This window comes from Aquarana catesbeiana, linkage group LG10 (genome assembly GCF_042186555.1).
Source record: "Aquarana catesbeiana isolate 2022-GZ linkage group LG10, ASM4218655v1, whole genome shotgun sequence".
In the NCBI taxonomy this organism is placed as follows: Eukaryota; Metazoa; Chordata; class Amphibia; order Anura; family Ranidae; genus Aquarana; species Aquarana catesbeiana.
Genome location: NC_133333.1, coordinates 52911724 through 52929262, shown reverse-complemented (window position 1 = coordinate 52929262; position 17539 = coordinate 52911724). Strand labels below are relative to the sequence as shown.

At 41.7% G+C, this 17539-nt stretch overlaps 1 protein-coding gene across 2 annotated transcripts in view; it reads right to left on the bottom strand.

Moving 5' to 3' along the window:
* The window catches only part of RIC8A (RIC8 guanine nucleotide exchange factor A), a 116293-nt gene that overhangs the window by 33227 nt on the left and 65527 nt on the right, over window positions 1-17539 (bottom strand). Inside the window, exons 4-5 of one of the 2 annotated variants that reach the window (XM_073602186.1) lie at window positions 12397-12489; window positions 11308-11922 (exon numbers count right to left, since the gene is read on the bottom strand). In XM_073602186.1, coding sequence (XP_073458287.1) covers window positions 11308-11922; window positions 12397-12489 — 708 coding nt within the window. The remainder of the gene's footprint in view (window positions 1-11307; window positions 11923-12396; window positions 12490-17539) is intronic. The other variant, XM_073602187.1, reaches the window with a different exon arrangement.

Here is a 17539-nt window from a genome sequence, read left to right as displayed (position 1 = left end):
GAGCAACTGGTGGATGGTGCCACAGCCATTGAACCGAAAAATTTAAATCACCAGCGCACCATAAACTTCTGAAATAAGACATTCATACAGCAAAACGTATCTTCAGCGGATCTTCATCACGCAATGTGACTAGTGTTTACCAGCCTGATGAAGGGCCTCCTAGTGGTTCCGAAACGCTGCATTTTGCAGTATGACATTCTGAATGAAGGTGGTTTTCTTATTGCAGAAGATTAAAGCGTAATCCACGTGCCTACAATAAATGTGTAAATTAACCCGGCGTTGAGTGGATTTTTTTTTTTCATTTTAATGGAGTTGGGCTTTAAAGCCTCATGCACACTGGGCTCAAAAAGCTCAATTTTACAGGCATTTGGTGTTTTTTTTTTATTTCAGCCTGCAAACGCCCCTTAATGTTAGCCTATGTGTCAATGCACACATCGGCGTTTACAGGCGTTAGAAAAGGAGCATTTAACCGCTTCAGCCCCAGAAGATTTTACCCCCTTCCTGACCAGAGCACCTTTTGCGATTCGGCACTGCGTCGCTTTAACTGACAATTGCGCGGTCGTGCTACGTTGCTCCTAAACAAAATTGACGTCCTTTTTTGCCCACAAATAGAGCTTTCTTTCGGTGGTATTTGATCACCTCTACAGTTTTTATTTTTTGCGCTATAAGTGGCCACAGGGCGAAGCAACGTTACATAACGTTGTTTCGCCCAGCCGTGCCATTCTGCCGCAGTAGAACTGTGGCGGATGGTTGGCAAGTGGTTAGAGTGGATGTAAACCCGATTCATGAAATTTGAGCTGGGAACATATATCTGCAGTGTTTTGTTATCTCTCTTCAAAGCACTATGTCCCCTAGCTGTCTCCTGCTCCGTTCATGTGAACTTCTGACAAGTTCTCCTTCACATATGATAAAAGCAGCCTGAGTTATGTGTTGGGGAGGGTGCTATAAATAGATTAGCAGAGTGCTGAATGATTTATTGAACAGATCTTAAAGCCTCTACCTACGAGGAGAGGGGGTGTGTGCCTTTCCTCCAATCAGCTGTCTTGGCTGTATGCCCAGGCTTCACTGCAGTGCTAACAAGGAAGATAAAATCTAACATAATCTGAACTTTCTAAAGAATATAAAAAGCTAAAGACAGCAGATATACATGTACAACGTATGTAGGGAGATTTGTTTCATCTCTGAATCATCTGAGGCTGTTCACTTCACTGGGTACATGTGAGGATTTACATCCACTTTAAACAATGCAAAAAAAAAAAAAATGGAACGCACATAAATCGCACCCAAACATGCATAAAATGCCCTGAAATACTAGAGGTGTTTAGACGCGTTTGCGCCTTTATGGATTCTAACTAGGGTTGCCACCTGTCCGGGATTCACCCGGGTTTTGAATCATGTGTCCAGGTTTCAGACTGTCTGAAACCCGGACACATTATTCAGACCGGGCTGCAACCTAGAGCTGCACGATTCTGGCTAAAATGAGAATCACGATTTTTTTGCTTAGAGGATAGATCACGATTCTCTCACGATTCTCGCGGCGTAACATCATCTTTCACATTAAAACAAAAAAAAAATTGTGCTAACTTTACTGTTTCTTTTTTTTTTTTATTTATTGAAGTGTATTTTTTCCCAAAAAATTGCATTTGAAAGACTGCTGGGCAAATACAGTGCGACATAAAATATTGCAGCAATTGCCATTTTATTCCATATTATAATATATATATATATATATATATATATATATATATATATATATTTATTTTATCTCTAATGTTTGGGGGTTCCAAGTAATTTTTTTTAGCAAAAAATATTGATTTTAACTTAAGAAAGAAGTGTCAGAAAAAGATTTAGACTTTAAGTGGTTAAACTTCCTGCATTTACACGTTGTTTAAAGCTTGGCAGATTGCCCAGGTTATTTGTTTACACAGAGAAGTTCTATCCCTTTGATCTAAGAAGGAAGTTAGATACAATGTTTCAAGTTCTAAACTTGGCAGAATGCCTGGATGTTTTCTTTTGACAGCTGAGTGAGCAGATAATCTCTCCACTTGTTTATATGAAAGAATCGTCAAACTCAGCAGGAGAGATCGTCAGGGGAGGTGAATCGAGATCACGATTTTTTAACGATTAATTGTGCAGCTCTACTGCAACCCCCCCCCCCCCCCAAACTTAGGCATGCCTGGGCACACCCTATTCACCCAGTGCAGCACAGATGCCCCCTGTTGCCCAGGTTGCACACACCTATGCTCCCCATTAACCAAGTATCACAACCACCATGTGCATAGGCCCCCTCCCTCCCTCCCTTCTCTGCCCTGCCCTGCCCTGCCCTGCCCCTGAGCAAGTGAGTACACCAAGGTAAGGGGGACTCAAATGTAAGGGGTGCTCTGTGGATTCTGATTAAGGGGGAGCTTTGGGAACCCTGATTTAAGGGGGGATGCTGGGAATTCTGATGTAAGTGGGGGCTTTGGTGAGCAGAAACCCCCTTACATCAGAGTTCCATTTTATACCACAGTCCACAGTGTTCTCCCTTTAAAAAAAAGTTGTCCTGTGCCGATAAAGTGTTCAGGTTTGGCTTGAAGAAAAGGTGGCAACCCTAATTGTAATGGCCAGAATAAATTAATACTCTGGCCAATAGAATGCATCAATGTGCATACACACGTGTGCAATACATAGCTTTTCCTGCATTTTTTACGTAGCTGACGTTCAGAGGGGCTGAAATGCTCAGTAAGCATGGGGCCTAAATCAATACAGAGACATTAATCTCCACTTCAGCCACTAGATGGCACTCTGCATATAAAAAATAATGACTTGCAGTACTAGTAGTAGAATACAACATGCAAGGAATGCTGTTCTTTTTCCAAACTTGTTTCTTTTATCTCCCCAAAGACCACTTGATTAATATGCTGACAACCAATTATACTGGCTGTTGGGTTTATCAGGGGAGCTCATTTGCATACTAACAGATTGGTCACAGTTTGGCACCTTCAGAGAAAACATGGATTTTGCATTGATCTCCAGCATGTTCATGCAAATATAGATTTACATTTTTGCTGCTTCTTCCTTCTTTAATTTAAATCCCAGATTTCTCATTGTTCCCCAAACACAGGTTCACTTTAAAAATACACCTGCTTGTACTGGCTGAGCATCATGCATAATTATGTATCAGTCCTATATCTCGGGAACAATAGCGAATGGCAGAGGGGGAAAAAAAAAAAAAAAAAAAACGCACACAATAGGCCAAGTGACTTTCCCCATCCAAAATCAGGATGCCAACAGTCACTGCAGGTAAAAATCAGAAACATTTCCCCTGTCAAAGATTACAACCCTTTTACATATATTACTCGGCCTGAAAATAAGCTGCTGCTATAAAGAACCACTTGAGATTTCTATAACCCATGAACATGACTAGGGATGCACTGATACCATTTTGTGCCAATACTTTACGTTTCTTTGCTGATACTAATTACCGATACTTACCACAACAGTTTTGTTTATACTTCAGCTGAAATGAATGATTATATAATATAAATAAATATAAATACATTCATTTTTTTAAAAATGTTGCGCTTTTTTTGTGAAAGGTGTAAAAATATCAACAAAGCAAAAAAACTTTTTTTAAATTTCAATTATCGATAGTTTATAAATTAGAATAAAAATCAGCAGGAAAATAATAATTTAATGGAGGAGAATAAGGAGTCAATTTGGGCTGATTAGAGTAAATGAAGGGTTAATAAGGGGTTAGATTGATTGTAAACCTTCCACTTTTTTAAAATAAAAATAATAGAAAAAATATGAATGCAATCTATACACTAGGAGGAGAACTTCTGGGGGAATCTAGGATGGAAAAGGACCTGGGGGTCCTAGTAGAGGTAGATGATAGGCTCAGCAATGGCATGCAATGCCAAACTTCTGCTAACAAAGCAAACAGAATATTGGCATGCATTAAAAAGGGGATCAACTCCAGAGATAAAACAATAATTCTCCTACTCTACAAGACTCTGGTCCGGCCTCACCTGGAGTATGCTGTCCAGTTCTGGGCACCAGTCCTCAGGAAGGATGTACTGGAAATGGAGCGAGTACAAAGAAGGGCAACAAAGCTAATAAAGGGTCTGGAGGATATTAGTTATCAGGAAAGGTTGTGAACACTGAACTTTATCTCTATCTCTTCTCTAGTCTATCTGGAGAAGAGACGATCCAGAGGGGATATGATTTCAGTTTACAAATCCTGTACTAGTTACCCCACAATAGGGATAAAACTTTTTCACGGAAGGGAGTTTAACAAGACACGTGGCAACTCATTAAAATTAAAAGAAAAGAGGTTTAACCTTAAACTACGTAGAGGGTTCCTTACTGTAAGAGCGGCAAGGATGTGGAATTCCCTTCCACAGGCGGTGGTCTCAGTGGGGAGCATCAATAGTTTCAAAAAAACTATTAGATAAGCACCTGAACGACTGCAACATACAGGGATATACAATGTAATACTGACATAATCATACACATAGGTTGGACTTGATGGACTTGTGTCTTTTTTCAACCTCACCTACTATGTAACTATGTAACAAACACGCCTATACTTACCTGCTCTGTGCAATGGTTTTATACAGAGGAGCCCCGATCCTCTTTTTCCAGGGTTCCATACAGGCGCTCCAAGACCCTTCTCTTCAATCGGGTGCCCCCAAGAAAAGCCAATTTTACTCCACGTGCTGAAGGTGAGACCGAACCCACAGACCGCAAGAACCTCCTTCATATAAGTCCAGGCAACTTGTCAAATGCTTTTTCTAAATCTAATGCTACCAACGCCCTAGTACCCAGATTGTCGAAAGGAAGCTGTAAGTGAGTAAAGACTCTACGAATATTGATCTCCGTAGATTTACCCTGCATGAACCCTGTTTGGTCAATATTCACTAAAAACGGGAGGATTTTCATCAATCTGATAGCAAGGATTTTCGTTAAGATTTTCAAGTCCTAATTTAAAAAGGGATATGGTGCGGTATGCCGAACAGTATGTAGTGTCCTTCCCAGGTTTTAGAATTAAAACTATATGGGCCTGAGATAGAGAATCAGGGAGTTGCTTCTCTTTCAGGCAAGTGGCATACAATAGTTGGAGTCTTGGAGCCAAGTCGACTATATACATTTTGTACCAGTCTCCTGGAAAGCCATCTGGGCCCAGTTTTTTGAGCGGGGAGAGCATGAATTGCATTCTCAATTTCCTCCACCGAAATCGGTGCATCAAGGGACTAGACATCCTCTTCTGCCAAAACTGGCAGACACAATCGTCAGAGGGTGTCGCGTATGTCTACAGACACAAGAGGGACAGGTGACTGATACAGCGAGGAATAATATTCTCTAAATTCATCTAAAATGGCAGGTGGATCAGGTATGGTTCCACCAGCAGCAGTATAGATGAGCGGAACAACAGTTTGGTATTTGCGTTTCATCACCAGATTGGCAAGAAGTCTCCCGTTTTTATCCGCAGACTCAAACTGCCTTGCCCTTAACAGGTTAGCTTCCGTAGTGGTTGCACTTGTAACATGTAAAGAAAGCGATCTCCGGGATTGTTCCAGAGTGTATTATGTGGAATGGATGGGTTAGCTGCAAAAGCCTCTGCAGCATCCCTCTCTTGAGACTCCAGGTCATACTCCACCCTGGCGCATTTGATGGCCGATATATATTCCCCTAGATTATCGCTTTAAAGGCATCCCAGGTAATCAGTGGGTCTGTTCCACTCTCATTAAACTCCCAGTACTGGGCAATCTTTCCCTCCATGTTTTCTGTGACTTGTTCATTGTTTATCCAGTGAGGGGTTAGCCTCCAGCAGCCCCCCCCCCCCCCCAAACTGCAGGACGACCTCAAGCGGGGAATGGTCAGAAATCCCAGCTGGTAGATACGAAGCCACCACAATGAGAGGTAATGTAGTGGATGAGCAAAAGGCGAGGTCAATCCTGGAGCCCGAGCGGTGAGCCACAGAGAGGTGTGAATACTGCTTAAGACGAAGGTTCTTCCACCTCCAAACCTCTGTAAGCTGAAGAGCCTGGCTCCAGTTTAGAAGGTCAGAGTCTGGCGGCCTAGTGGGATTGGAGGTGTCCAGCCCCTCATCTAATATGGCATTGAAATCCCACGCTATAATGACTCTGAAGGCAGAAAACTGTGTTGTGGAGAAGGGGGGGGGGTACATACACATTCATGAAAACAAACAATTGAGCTTCAATTACCAAAATGAGGATGACATATTGGCCCTAAGGATTTGTGCAGTAGAATAGAGACTCCCCTGGCGTAGTTGGAGTAGGCGGCATGAAAAGATTGCGTAACCCAGTGTCTCCGTAGAGACAATGGTTTGCTGCCTGTCATATGGGTCTCTTGAATGAAAAGAATGTGAGGTTTATGGGCCTGCAGGTATTTGAACATTGAGGCTCATCTGAATCTATTGTTCAGCCCCCGCACATTCCATGATATCATTTTGAGCTCCATATCCACATGAATTTAGATATTTGACTAGGATGGGAGGTGGAGAGCAGGCTAGCCGTGCCACATACTTCAACAACCAGAAGATATAACACACCAGTGAAAGATACTGAGCATACCAAAAAGACATGAGTAAATGCAGAATCATATCATGAGCATATTGATAACAAGAAAATATAAGCAGCAAGAAGATAACCATACCCTACCTACCATCTAGGGGAACTAATGCTGGTTAGTTTCATCCCTAAACTAAGAAAAAACTTTGAGCCTATACTTCTACATTTGTGGCATAAAAAGTGTTTGACCAGTACAATCACAGTTCCTTCACTCGAAGACAGACTCACGGGGTTCCTCCAAACCGTGGAGAAGAAGACAGAAAGAGCTAAAAGGGTTCGTTGTGGTCCTAGTTCCTCTTTCACAGGAAAAATGTGGATGAAAATTGAAGTTTAGGATGATACACATAAAGGGGATGTTATTCCATCTAGGCCAATGCAGGACCAAGGCTGGGTGGTGAGCCAGGATAAGCATGTGAGCCCCACAATGTGGTTGTATAACAAAGTTCAAGCCCGATATTCTAGTCAGGGAGCAAAACAGGTTGAGAACCAGGAACAGTAGGTAGAAAAAAAATAATCGATAAACCAAAACAAACCGGCAACCCTCCATGACTTTGCAACTTGGTTGCCTCAAGCGATTACATCGCAGGGATCACTGCAGTGTGGAGAGCCAAGACTCGGCATCTTCTGGAGACTCGAAGAATTTAGCCGCACCAGTGTGACCCACCCTCAGGCGACTTGGATACAGCATATTATATGGCAAAGCTTTTTCACAAAGATGCCTGCATACATCTTGGAAGGTTTTCCTTTTTTCCTCTGCGGAAAAATCGGGGTAAAAGTGTACAGCTGTATTTTCATATTTGAGAGTAGGACATTAACTGGCTTCAGAATGCACTCTCTATCCCGAAAGTTGAGAAACTTAACCAGGAATGGACGTGGCGGGGCCCCAACGACCTGTAGGAACGCGATATGCACATTCAACCACATAAGTTGGAGAGACTGATGGTAAGCCAAGGAGATCTTTGAAGAAATTTTCAGCGAACTCAGAGGGGTGGTCACCCTCTGCCCCCTCCGGCAATCCAAGCGCTGACGTTGTTTCGTCTGAGGCAGTAATCTGCGTCGTCAGACTTCGCCACCAATGCCTTGATGGTAAGCTGGTGAGCTCCAGCTCTGTGATACGCTGGGCATGTCCAGTTAAATCTTCAGTGGCCAAGATTCAACTGTCAGAGGGGAGCCTCTCTCAGCATCTTGGCCTCAGAAAAGGTCCCCGACACATGGGCCTTTTGGCTGCTTCTCTGATTAACGCTTTCCTTGCCTGTCAGTTAAGTGAACGGCCATGTCTTGGTAGGTTTGGAGTTGTGCCATACTCTATTTTCCAATGATGGATTGAATAGTGCTCTGTGAGATGTTAAAAGCTTGGGATATTTTTTTATAACCTAAACCTGCTTTAAACTTCTCCACAACTTTATCCCCGACCTGTCTGGTGAGTTTCTTGGCCTTCATGATGCTGTTTGTTCACTAAAGTTCTCTAACAAACCTGAGGGCTTAACAAAACAGCTGTATTTTTACTGGGATTAAATTATAGGTGGACTATATTTACCAAGTAGGTGACTTCTGAAGGCAATTGGTTCCACTGGATTTTAGTTAGGGGTATCAGAGTAAAGGGGGCTAATTAAATGCACTTTTCAGATATTTGTAAAAAAACTGAAAACCATTTATTATTTTCCTTCCACTTCACAAGTATGTGCCACTTTGTATTGGTCTATCACATAAAAATATCACTGTTCATCTTTTTAGTCAGGGTTCATTTACCTATCGGGTGCCTCTCGGGATGGATGGACGTTTGCCTTGCTTTTATGGTCATTTAAGCGCTGCATTTCTTCACTTTAGATTTCCTATTTATGCTGCTATCTTCTAAAGAAAACCAACTGAAAACTTTGCATGTTTTAATGCACCTGAAAGGTATTTTGGCAATTTAAACTGCAAGTTCAGTTGAGCTTTAAAATACCTCCATTAGTGGAAATGTCCTGCTTGTCTGCTTACTAAAGTGGTTGTAAATCCTTACATATACCCAGCGAAGTGACTGGCCTCAGGTGATGAACAGAGATGTAACAAATCATCCTACATAGGTTGTATGTTTATCTACGGTTGTCTATCCCCTACATCCAAAGTGCAGAATTTACACAGGATCTCTCAGCTCGGAAAAGCAGAAGGCGGGGATCTAAAGTTACTCAGTGAGGAGAGCTCTGAGAGAATGATTGGAGGGAAGGGACACAACCCCCTTCACACAGGAACAGAGCTGAGGCTGTAAATCACAGGCAGTGTGCTGAAGCTCCCTCCCCGATCACTTTCTTTCTCTGGGTGTCAGGAAAACTCCTCAGAAGTGACATATGCTTACTCCAGATGAACAAGGCAGCAGACAGAATTGCAACAAGCACACACTATAGAGGGATACGCTTTGCTTATGTCAGAGGTTTACAACCACTTTAACCGCTTGCCCTCCGGAGGATTACCCCCTTCATGACCAGGCTGATACGGTGCCGTTAACTGACAATTGTGCGGTCATGCGCCATCGACTTATAGTGGGACTGCGATATTGCGGTGGAAAATTTGGACACTGACACTTGACACCTTTTGAGGATCAGTGACATTATTACAGTGATCAGTGCTAAAAAATATACACTGTCACTGTACTGACACAGGCTGGGAAGGGGTTAACATCAGGGGCAATCAAAGGGTTAAATGTGTTCCTAGCCAGTGCTTGTGTAGTGTGTGGGATGTGCTTTTACTAAGGGAAGTCACAGATCATGTCCTTGCTTTGCAGGAACACCGGTTCAATGCCTTCCCTATTGACAGATCGCTGTTCTGCCTGTGCACTAAACAATCGGTGGGTGCTGGTGGACATCGAGTCCTCAGTACCCGCCACTGGGCTCCCAGCTGTGTGTGACCACAGTGGAACCGAGCCGCCGGCGGCGCACACCCTACCTGGAGGAGCCCAAGCGAGCCAAAGCAACTGTGACAGCCATCATTCACAGCATGCCTTTAATGTAACTATTTTAGGAAAAGGTTAAATTGATTGGCTTAGTTCGGCTTTGACTGTGGATCACTAATCAGTGACAGCAGATTAGGTACAAGCTGCATTCCCTCAGTTAGCTCCCACACTTTCGGTCCTGTTCACACAATTGGCTGTGCTAGAATGTAGCCACTGGTGTGCCATAGGATATCAGCCATGCCATTACACCAATCAAATCGCAAAACACAGCACGGTTTCCTTTTTTTTTTTTTAAGTGAACTTTACTGAAATGTCAGTGACATTTTACGGAGTTCTATCAGATGCAGCTGCTGTGAAGTGGCGGATTGCATTGCGCTGAAATACTGCAAGTATGCAAATACTGCATACTTTTTCAGCACAGACCACTGCAACCCGAAGACTGGGGAAACAAAGCTTGTTAGTACACCTAACTTCAGTCTAATAACCAACCAAATATTTGGGATTTTCATTTCAGCTCTGTTTTAACACACACAGACGTCAGAAAGAGAGCTAAAACCTGCCAACCGAACTCTACATTTATGTTGCTATCATTACCATTGTCATTATTCCTCTTCCTAATGCCTGGCTTCCTCATTTAATTAGGTTGCAAATAAGTTTGAGCGTTATAGATTAATTACTAATTGCCTGTATTAATGAGGAGAAAGCAAACATGAAATTAAAATAAAATGAATATTACTCTTAAGAGGTACGGTAATCCCCAGCCTATTACAGTCGGGCATTGCTGCTTTTTCTCTTTGATTTTTTGTTTATACTAAAAAAAAAAAAAAAAAAAAAAAAAAAAAAACTTTTTCCACAATTTGACACTAAGCATAAAGATATATAAACCTGTATGTTAAGAATCAGGTACGTGGCTAACACAGGTAAAGGTTGAAATTTGGACCCTGCTCCTTGGAAACCCATAGAACCTAAATATCCTCTCCATTACATTGAGCAAATGTGAAAATAGATTGCTTATCTGCATGGGGGAAGGTAAATACTGTGCCCGTTTGGAGGTGGGGGATTTTAGGAAGAAGGCGCTATAGGGGTGGGCAACTTAACTGCAGGAAAGTTAAAGGGGTTGGGAAAGTTAAGTCTGGACCAGTGGGTGTGCTGGAAGTTCAGGGACCCTGGCTTCATCCTTTACCAGGACCCTGGTATATCAAGCTACTCCACCGTCAAGAACCTTTGATTCCTAGTAGGAACAGCAAATTTACACACAACTCAAAAACCCAACCTCCCACCCATTATACACTAGAAAAGGGGGCTCCAAACCTTCTAAACGAAGTGCCAGTTTACTGTACTTCAGATTGGAGCGGAAAATGTCCAGATGTCAGTGGGAATAAGCAATGCCCCAGCTTTGGTGTCAGTGGGTCTCATTGTTGGTGTCATTGGGAGGAATTGAACCCCATCTTTGCGGTCACTGGGAGGAATTCTGCCCTATTGTTAGCATACGTGGATGAAAACAATGCCCCAAGAGCTGGATAAAAGCAAGCAAAGGGCTGCATCTGGCCCTGGGGAACAGTTTGGAGACCACTGCCCTACAACAAATGATGGAAGAACTCACAGCAACTAATCAGAATCTACTTTTCAGACTTCCAACCCTGTTATAAATGAGCAGACTTCTTATTTCACTGGGAAACCAAAATGAAAAACTTGATTGGCCACTAAAAGTATCAACACTAATTTAGTTTTTTTTTTTACAGTACCGTATTTTTACACTTTCTGGAAACCACAAGCATTGAACCACAATATACCTAAACTCACCTCATCAACTTCCCTGCGGCTGATATCAAAAGTGACGTTGAAGAGGGTCTTCAGGATTTCCATCACCCTCTCAGTCTCCTCTTTGCCAAGTGGTGAAGCAAGATGATCTGTAACTACCTCATAGATATCAGACCACTTCAGGGCAAGGGTGCTTTCTAAAGCATCAGTGAGGAGACTAACACCCCTCAACTCCCGGGCCAGCTGTCTTCTGACGTCTACCCTTAGTGCCGTGAGGAGGAAAAGGAGGCGTAGATCAAAAAATTTGCTTTCATGAGACAACCTGGTCTCATTGTAGAGCTTGAGACGGCGAGCTAGGCCACACACCAGCCGCAGCTCCTTGGCCACTTCCTGAGCCTCAATGCTATTATAGACAATGTTACACAGTGCCTTCAAAGCTTCCACAACGCTCTCACTGTCCGGCATACGAGGCACCTCTGTCTCATCCGAGTAGTCCAACCCTGCATACTGGGCCAGGATCTGCATTGCAGAGCGGCTGGTGAAGGGAGACAATCCATACTTGTCTCGTGAAAGAATTCGGATAGTTTCCAGACAGACAACTTGACAAGATGGCTGAAGATCCCGTTCCAGGAACTTGATGACCAACTCTCCAAGTTTCTAGACAAAAGCAAAAGTAAAGTTAGCAACAAAGGAATAAAAACAAAATCATACATCCTCCATCAAATTCTAATTTCATTAGTCATTTCTCTATTGTGAGAAAATTAAGCAATCTGATGGGTTGCCTGTGACAGCACCAATTTCTATGCAGTGTCTGTTCTTAAACCAAAATACGCCCAAAAGCACAAGTCCTTCCAAAATCTGTTTCTTGAATAAACAAATGCTTTAGGGTCCAAAATTAGTTGTGTGTCTATTTTGAAGGAAAATTTTGTCCCATCTCCAGTGATAAATATGCTGCAGACCTGTACGAATGTGTCTTTGTTAGCTAAACTGCCAAAAATTTTGGGACTGACTGGGTAACCGAAACCCGCATAGGTGAGAAATTAGTTTTATGTGACTTTAGGCTTTTAAATTAAAAACAATAGTATCCTGATATCTGCATCTTTATGTAGCACTAGGACACACTTATCTCACCTGTCGCAGTTTAAACTCTGAATCATCAGAGCAATCGGAGTCATAGTCCGAGTCTGACTTGGGGACCCAGTCTCTGAATTTCATTTGCCTAAACTACAGGTATGAAAAGGAAAAGAAAATGAAGAGGGATCACCATAAAACAAAGTAGACCCCATATTTATACAATACCTGAGAGAACTACAGTATACCTACTGCCTAAGCAAGTGACATATTTGGAACCTAAACTGGAGGTTATTGCAAAGCAATTGGCACTGCACTATAAGCAGCAGGGAAAGCCGAGATTATAATCAGAAGTCAACTTTCAAATATCCATGGGTTTCCTGCACACAATATCACTCTGCACAACATTTGAAATCTGGATTTTCCACATCTACCTGCTGGCACACTGGACTCTAAAATTTTAGGGATTTGCTGTTAGTTGTTAAGCAACAAGTTAATTTTAGGGAACAAAATGTCAGAATTATAACTACTCTACCATTAAGGGATTAAAGGATAGACTTAGTTTAAGGGATTGGGTTGAGGATTTAGGACTATGGAAAAGGCAAGGGATGACAGTAAGGGGTAAGGTGAGATATAGTGATCAAGATGAAGTGTATGTAAAGGCAAACCATTTTTTTTGGATAACACATGGAAGGGTTACACCCTTTGTCAAGATGTTATTGCCTCTAATTTACTGGTGACCACTGTCACCGAGATGAGAAGGGAGGGGAAATCCTGTGGTTTTGAATTGTCAGCAGAGGTGAGTGAAAACCTCCAGTTGGGGACAACTGCTCTAATGACTCTCTAAGATGAGAATTCTGTTCACTTTGAAGAGATTTCCTCTAGTTCCCTTTCGAATCTTTAGATAAAGAATTAAGAGAATTCTTCCCAGTAAAAAAAAAAAAAAAAAAAAAAAAAAAAAAAGGTATGGTTTTATATACACTTAAAAGGTTTGGGGTAACAGATTTCATTTCAGGCTTTCAAGTAGAATTATTGCTACAAGTGTCAGTGCCAACAAGTTTGTTTGATTTTGCTTCACTTTGAATCCCAGTGACAACCATTAAAATTATATAGCGTGGATCCCGAGGGGATACAGACAGCAATAAAAGAAACTGACAGGGGTTTCAACCCCCCCTCCCTACTATACCCAAAACTTGAAAAATTTGCATATTTTCAATCAGAAAGAACATTTGTAGTCCTAAAAGTAACTGAAAAAAATGGAAAATAAATGATGTGCACGAATTGTAGATCTAAAACCTTGCCCTTCATGAAATCATCCCAGGCAGAAATCTGAAACCTAGGCTCATACTGGAGGCCTCAGTGGTAGAGATTTGATGCTTATGACAGCAGTAAGAATCTGTCAAGTCTGACATCTGAAAATCTAGGTGCACGGTGTGATTCTCCAAGACAGAAATCGGATGTCTAGCCTAGGCTCACATTGCCCAATGTGGATATCTAGTGCCTAGACTCATAACTGAAGTCTCCCAGGCAGAGATCTAAAGTCAAAAGGTCTATAGTGGGAGTCTCCCAGACTAAAACCCACAATGGAAGTTTTTCAGGCAAAGATATGAGGCCTATATTGGGTGTATCCCAGCCAGAGATCTGGTGTCTAGGCCCATAAAGGAAAATCTACAGGCAGATATTTGATGCCTAGTTCAAAGTGGAAGACTCAAAAGGAAAAGATCGGAGGACTACGCTCATAGTTGAAGCCTTCAAGGCAGAGATCTGAGGCCTAGGTTCCATGTGATAGTTTTTTAGAAAGCACTGCCAACACAATGTTTTTATTTATGGGCAACTTCCCAAAAACGAAACAAAAAAAAAAAAAACACAGGCGGCTAACAAGTTTAACTGATACATCACCATTAGCCTGGTGAACAAAATGTTTGCACAAACTATAACTGGATACCAATATTTATAATAAAGTTGTAAATTTATAGTAAAGTTGGAATATCGGAATGCCTCTTGGTGAGTCAGTAAGAAATTGCTTTCCCCCACTTTAGCAAATTGGATCATGCTTTATTGGGGTTTTTTTTTGCCTTCCTCGGAATCAACCGTGGGTATAGGATTGTGTAGATTTCGATTTGTGTGTGCTTTGGTAATTGTTTTTTTCCTGTGGGTTGAACTGGATGGACTTGTGTCTTTTTTTCAACCAGATTAATGTAAGAATATCAGCCTGGCCGAATAGACTGTACTGTATATTATTTAATAGGAGAATTGCACTGCTAACATTTTAGGTATGATAACATTCATACACAAAGTAATTATGTGTTGCAGCAGCAAACCTCCAGAGGTTTAGAATCACATGCTAGAATCTGAACAACACAGAGAGCCCTTCACTGTGTGGATGTTTCTACCAAATAAATAATAAAGCCTGCTACATATAATATGTGAAAAGCTGAGATTCCAAAGCAAAAAAAAAAAAAAAAAAACACATCTATTTTTAATGGATACTCATTTGTTCTCTGACTTTATAGATAACAAAAGTACACAGGCAGCTTGTAAACAGTGCATATTCAATCCATTTTGTAAAGTGTATGTTTAGCCAACGCAACATGGCTTCTCACCTTGCCCCAATCTTCAAAACAATTCTAAAAATAGTATTATATATATATATATATATACATATATATATATATATATATATACACACACACATACACACACACACATATAGAGATATATATATATATAGAGAGAGAGAGAGAGAGAGAGAGAGAGAGAGAGAGAGAGAGATACAAACATACATACACAAACACATATACATACACACAGTGGATATAAAAAGTCTACACACCCCTGTTAAAGTGGTTGTAAGCTCTCTAAAAAATAAAATAAAAAAATAAAAAAAACCTGCAAGACAAAAAGGCATAATGAGCTAGTATTGGTTTGCATAATGAAATATTTACCTTAGAACGAAGCTGTTGCAGCGGTCCCCGTACACCGCAGTGACCGGTGACACGTCTCCCGGAGTTATTTCCGGGTTCGCGGGCTCCGGCGCTGTGATTGGCCACAATAAAGTCACTCCCGTGCATTCGCGTGGGTGCCGCCAGTCACGGCACAGCTACTTAAGAAAGGGCACGAGCGAGCCGTTTCTTCAGTGCGCATGTGTCAATGACGATGCAACATGCGGATACAGTGAAAATCTCCTAAGGCCTCATGTACACTGCTGCTGGTAAACAGACGTTCAGAGGCAATTGGCTGCTTTTTTCAGCTGCCCCTGAACTCATCCAATGTTATCTTATGTGTACATGTACACAAGTTTTTTTAATGTTGTTTTTAGGCAGTTGAATTTAGAGGCCTTTTTTGGAAAGCAAAAAAATGAGTTCAGATGCTGAGTTTGGCATTTGAAATGCCTCTAAACGCTTCTAAACGCATCTAAACACAGTAACCAGCGTTTCGTTGACAGGCGTTTTTCATTTTTGGCTATTTTGAAAAAAAGATAAAATATTTTTTCAAACACTTCTAAAACGCAAACGTGGCAAAATGGACGTTTTAAACGTGGTTTACTATCTGTCAAGTTAAATCATTCAGAAGAGGTTGTAAAAATGTCCCGTGTACATTAAGCCTTAAAAGTGCAAGTTTAGGAGATAGTCACAGTACCTACAGGTAAGCCTTATTATAGGCTTACCTGTAGGTAAAAGGTGGTAGTAAAGGGTTTACAACCACTTTAAAAGGTCAGGTTTCTGTGATGTAAAAAAACGAGACAAATAAATCATTTCAGAACTTTTTCCACCTTTAATGTAACCTATAAACTGTAAAACTCAGTTGAACAACAAACTGAAATCTTTTAGGTGCAGGGAAGTAAAAAAAAAAAAATAATAATAATAAAGGTTGCATAAGTGTGCCCCCCTAAACTAATACAGTACTTTGTTGAAGCACCTTTTGATTTTATTAAAGCTCTCAGTCTTTTTGGGTATAAGTCTATCAGCATGGCACATCTTGACTTGGCAATATTTGCCCACTCTTCTTTGCAAAAATACCCCAAATCTGTCAGATTGCAAGGGCATCGCCTGTGCATAGCCCTCTTCAGATCACTCCACAGATTTTCAATCGGATTCAAGTCTGGGCTCTTGCTGGGCCATTCCAAAACTCTAATCTTCTTCTGGTGAAGCCATTCCTTTGTTGATTTGGATGTATGCTTTGGGTCGCTGTCATGCTGAAAGATGAAGTTCCTCTTCACTTTCAGCTATCTAGCAGAAGCCTGAAGGTTTTGTGCCAAAATTAACTGGTATTTGGAACTGTTCATAATTCCCTCTGCCTTGACTAAGGTCGCTGTTCCAGCTGAAGGAAAAAAACAGCCCCAAAAGCATGATGCTGCCACCACCATGCTTCACTGTGGGTATGGTGTTCTTTTGGTGATGTGCAGTGTTGTTTTGGAATTATGGCCAAAAAGTTCAACCTTGGTTTTATCATGCCATAACACATTTTCCCACATGCTTTTGGGAGACTTCAGATGCGTTCTTGCAAAATTTAGCTGGGCTTGGTTGGTTTTTCTTTGTAAGAAAAGGCTTCTGTCATCAGATCTTACCCGATCCGATCCGCCTGCGACGGATCCAGACGTAGGGCCATCCGTCTGCTTTTAGCGGATCGGACGGGGTCGGATGTCAGCAGACATGTCTCCGCTGACATCCGTCGCTCCATAGGCTAACATGGAGCGCCCATTCAGGTCCGCCGTCAAAACTGACAGGTGGACCAGAATGGTCCGATCGTGTGAAAGGGGCCTGAGGTGTACATTGGGATCGTACAAAGTTAAAAGTGCACTGCTACCGGCTGAAAAGCGCTGCTATAACAGCGGTAATACACCGCTAAAACTAGCAGCGCTTTACCGCTAACACTGGCACTGCCGCAGTGGGAAATTGCCCTTAGTTCTACAGTTTATAGGTGACGTTATATAAAATATAAATATCCACTTATGCTGATGATACCCTTCTCTTCCTCAAAGACATTTCCACCCTCTCACCAGCACTTCAAATAATAGATGAGTTTGGCATGTTCTCAGGAATTAAGGTGAACTGAGGGAAATCGATCCTTTTTTCATTAAATGCATCCAGTCAAAATCCACCGACAGGTACTCCCCTAAACTGGACATCTGAATTTAAATATTTAGGAGTAAGGGTTGGAGCTCCACTATCTACATATTTTGAGCTGAATCTCCAGCCACTAC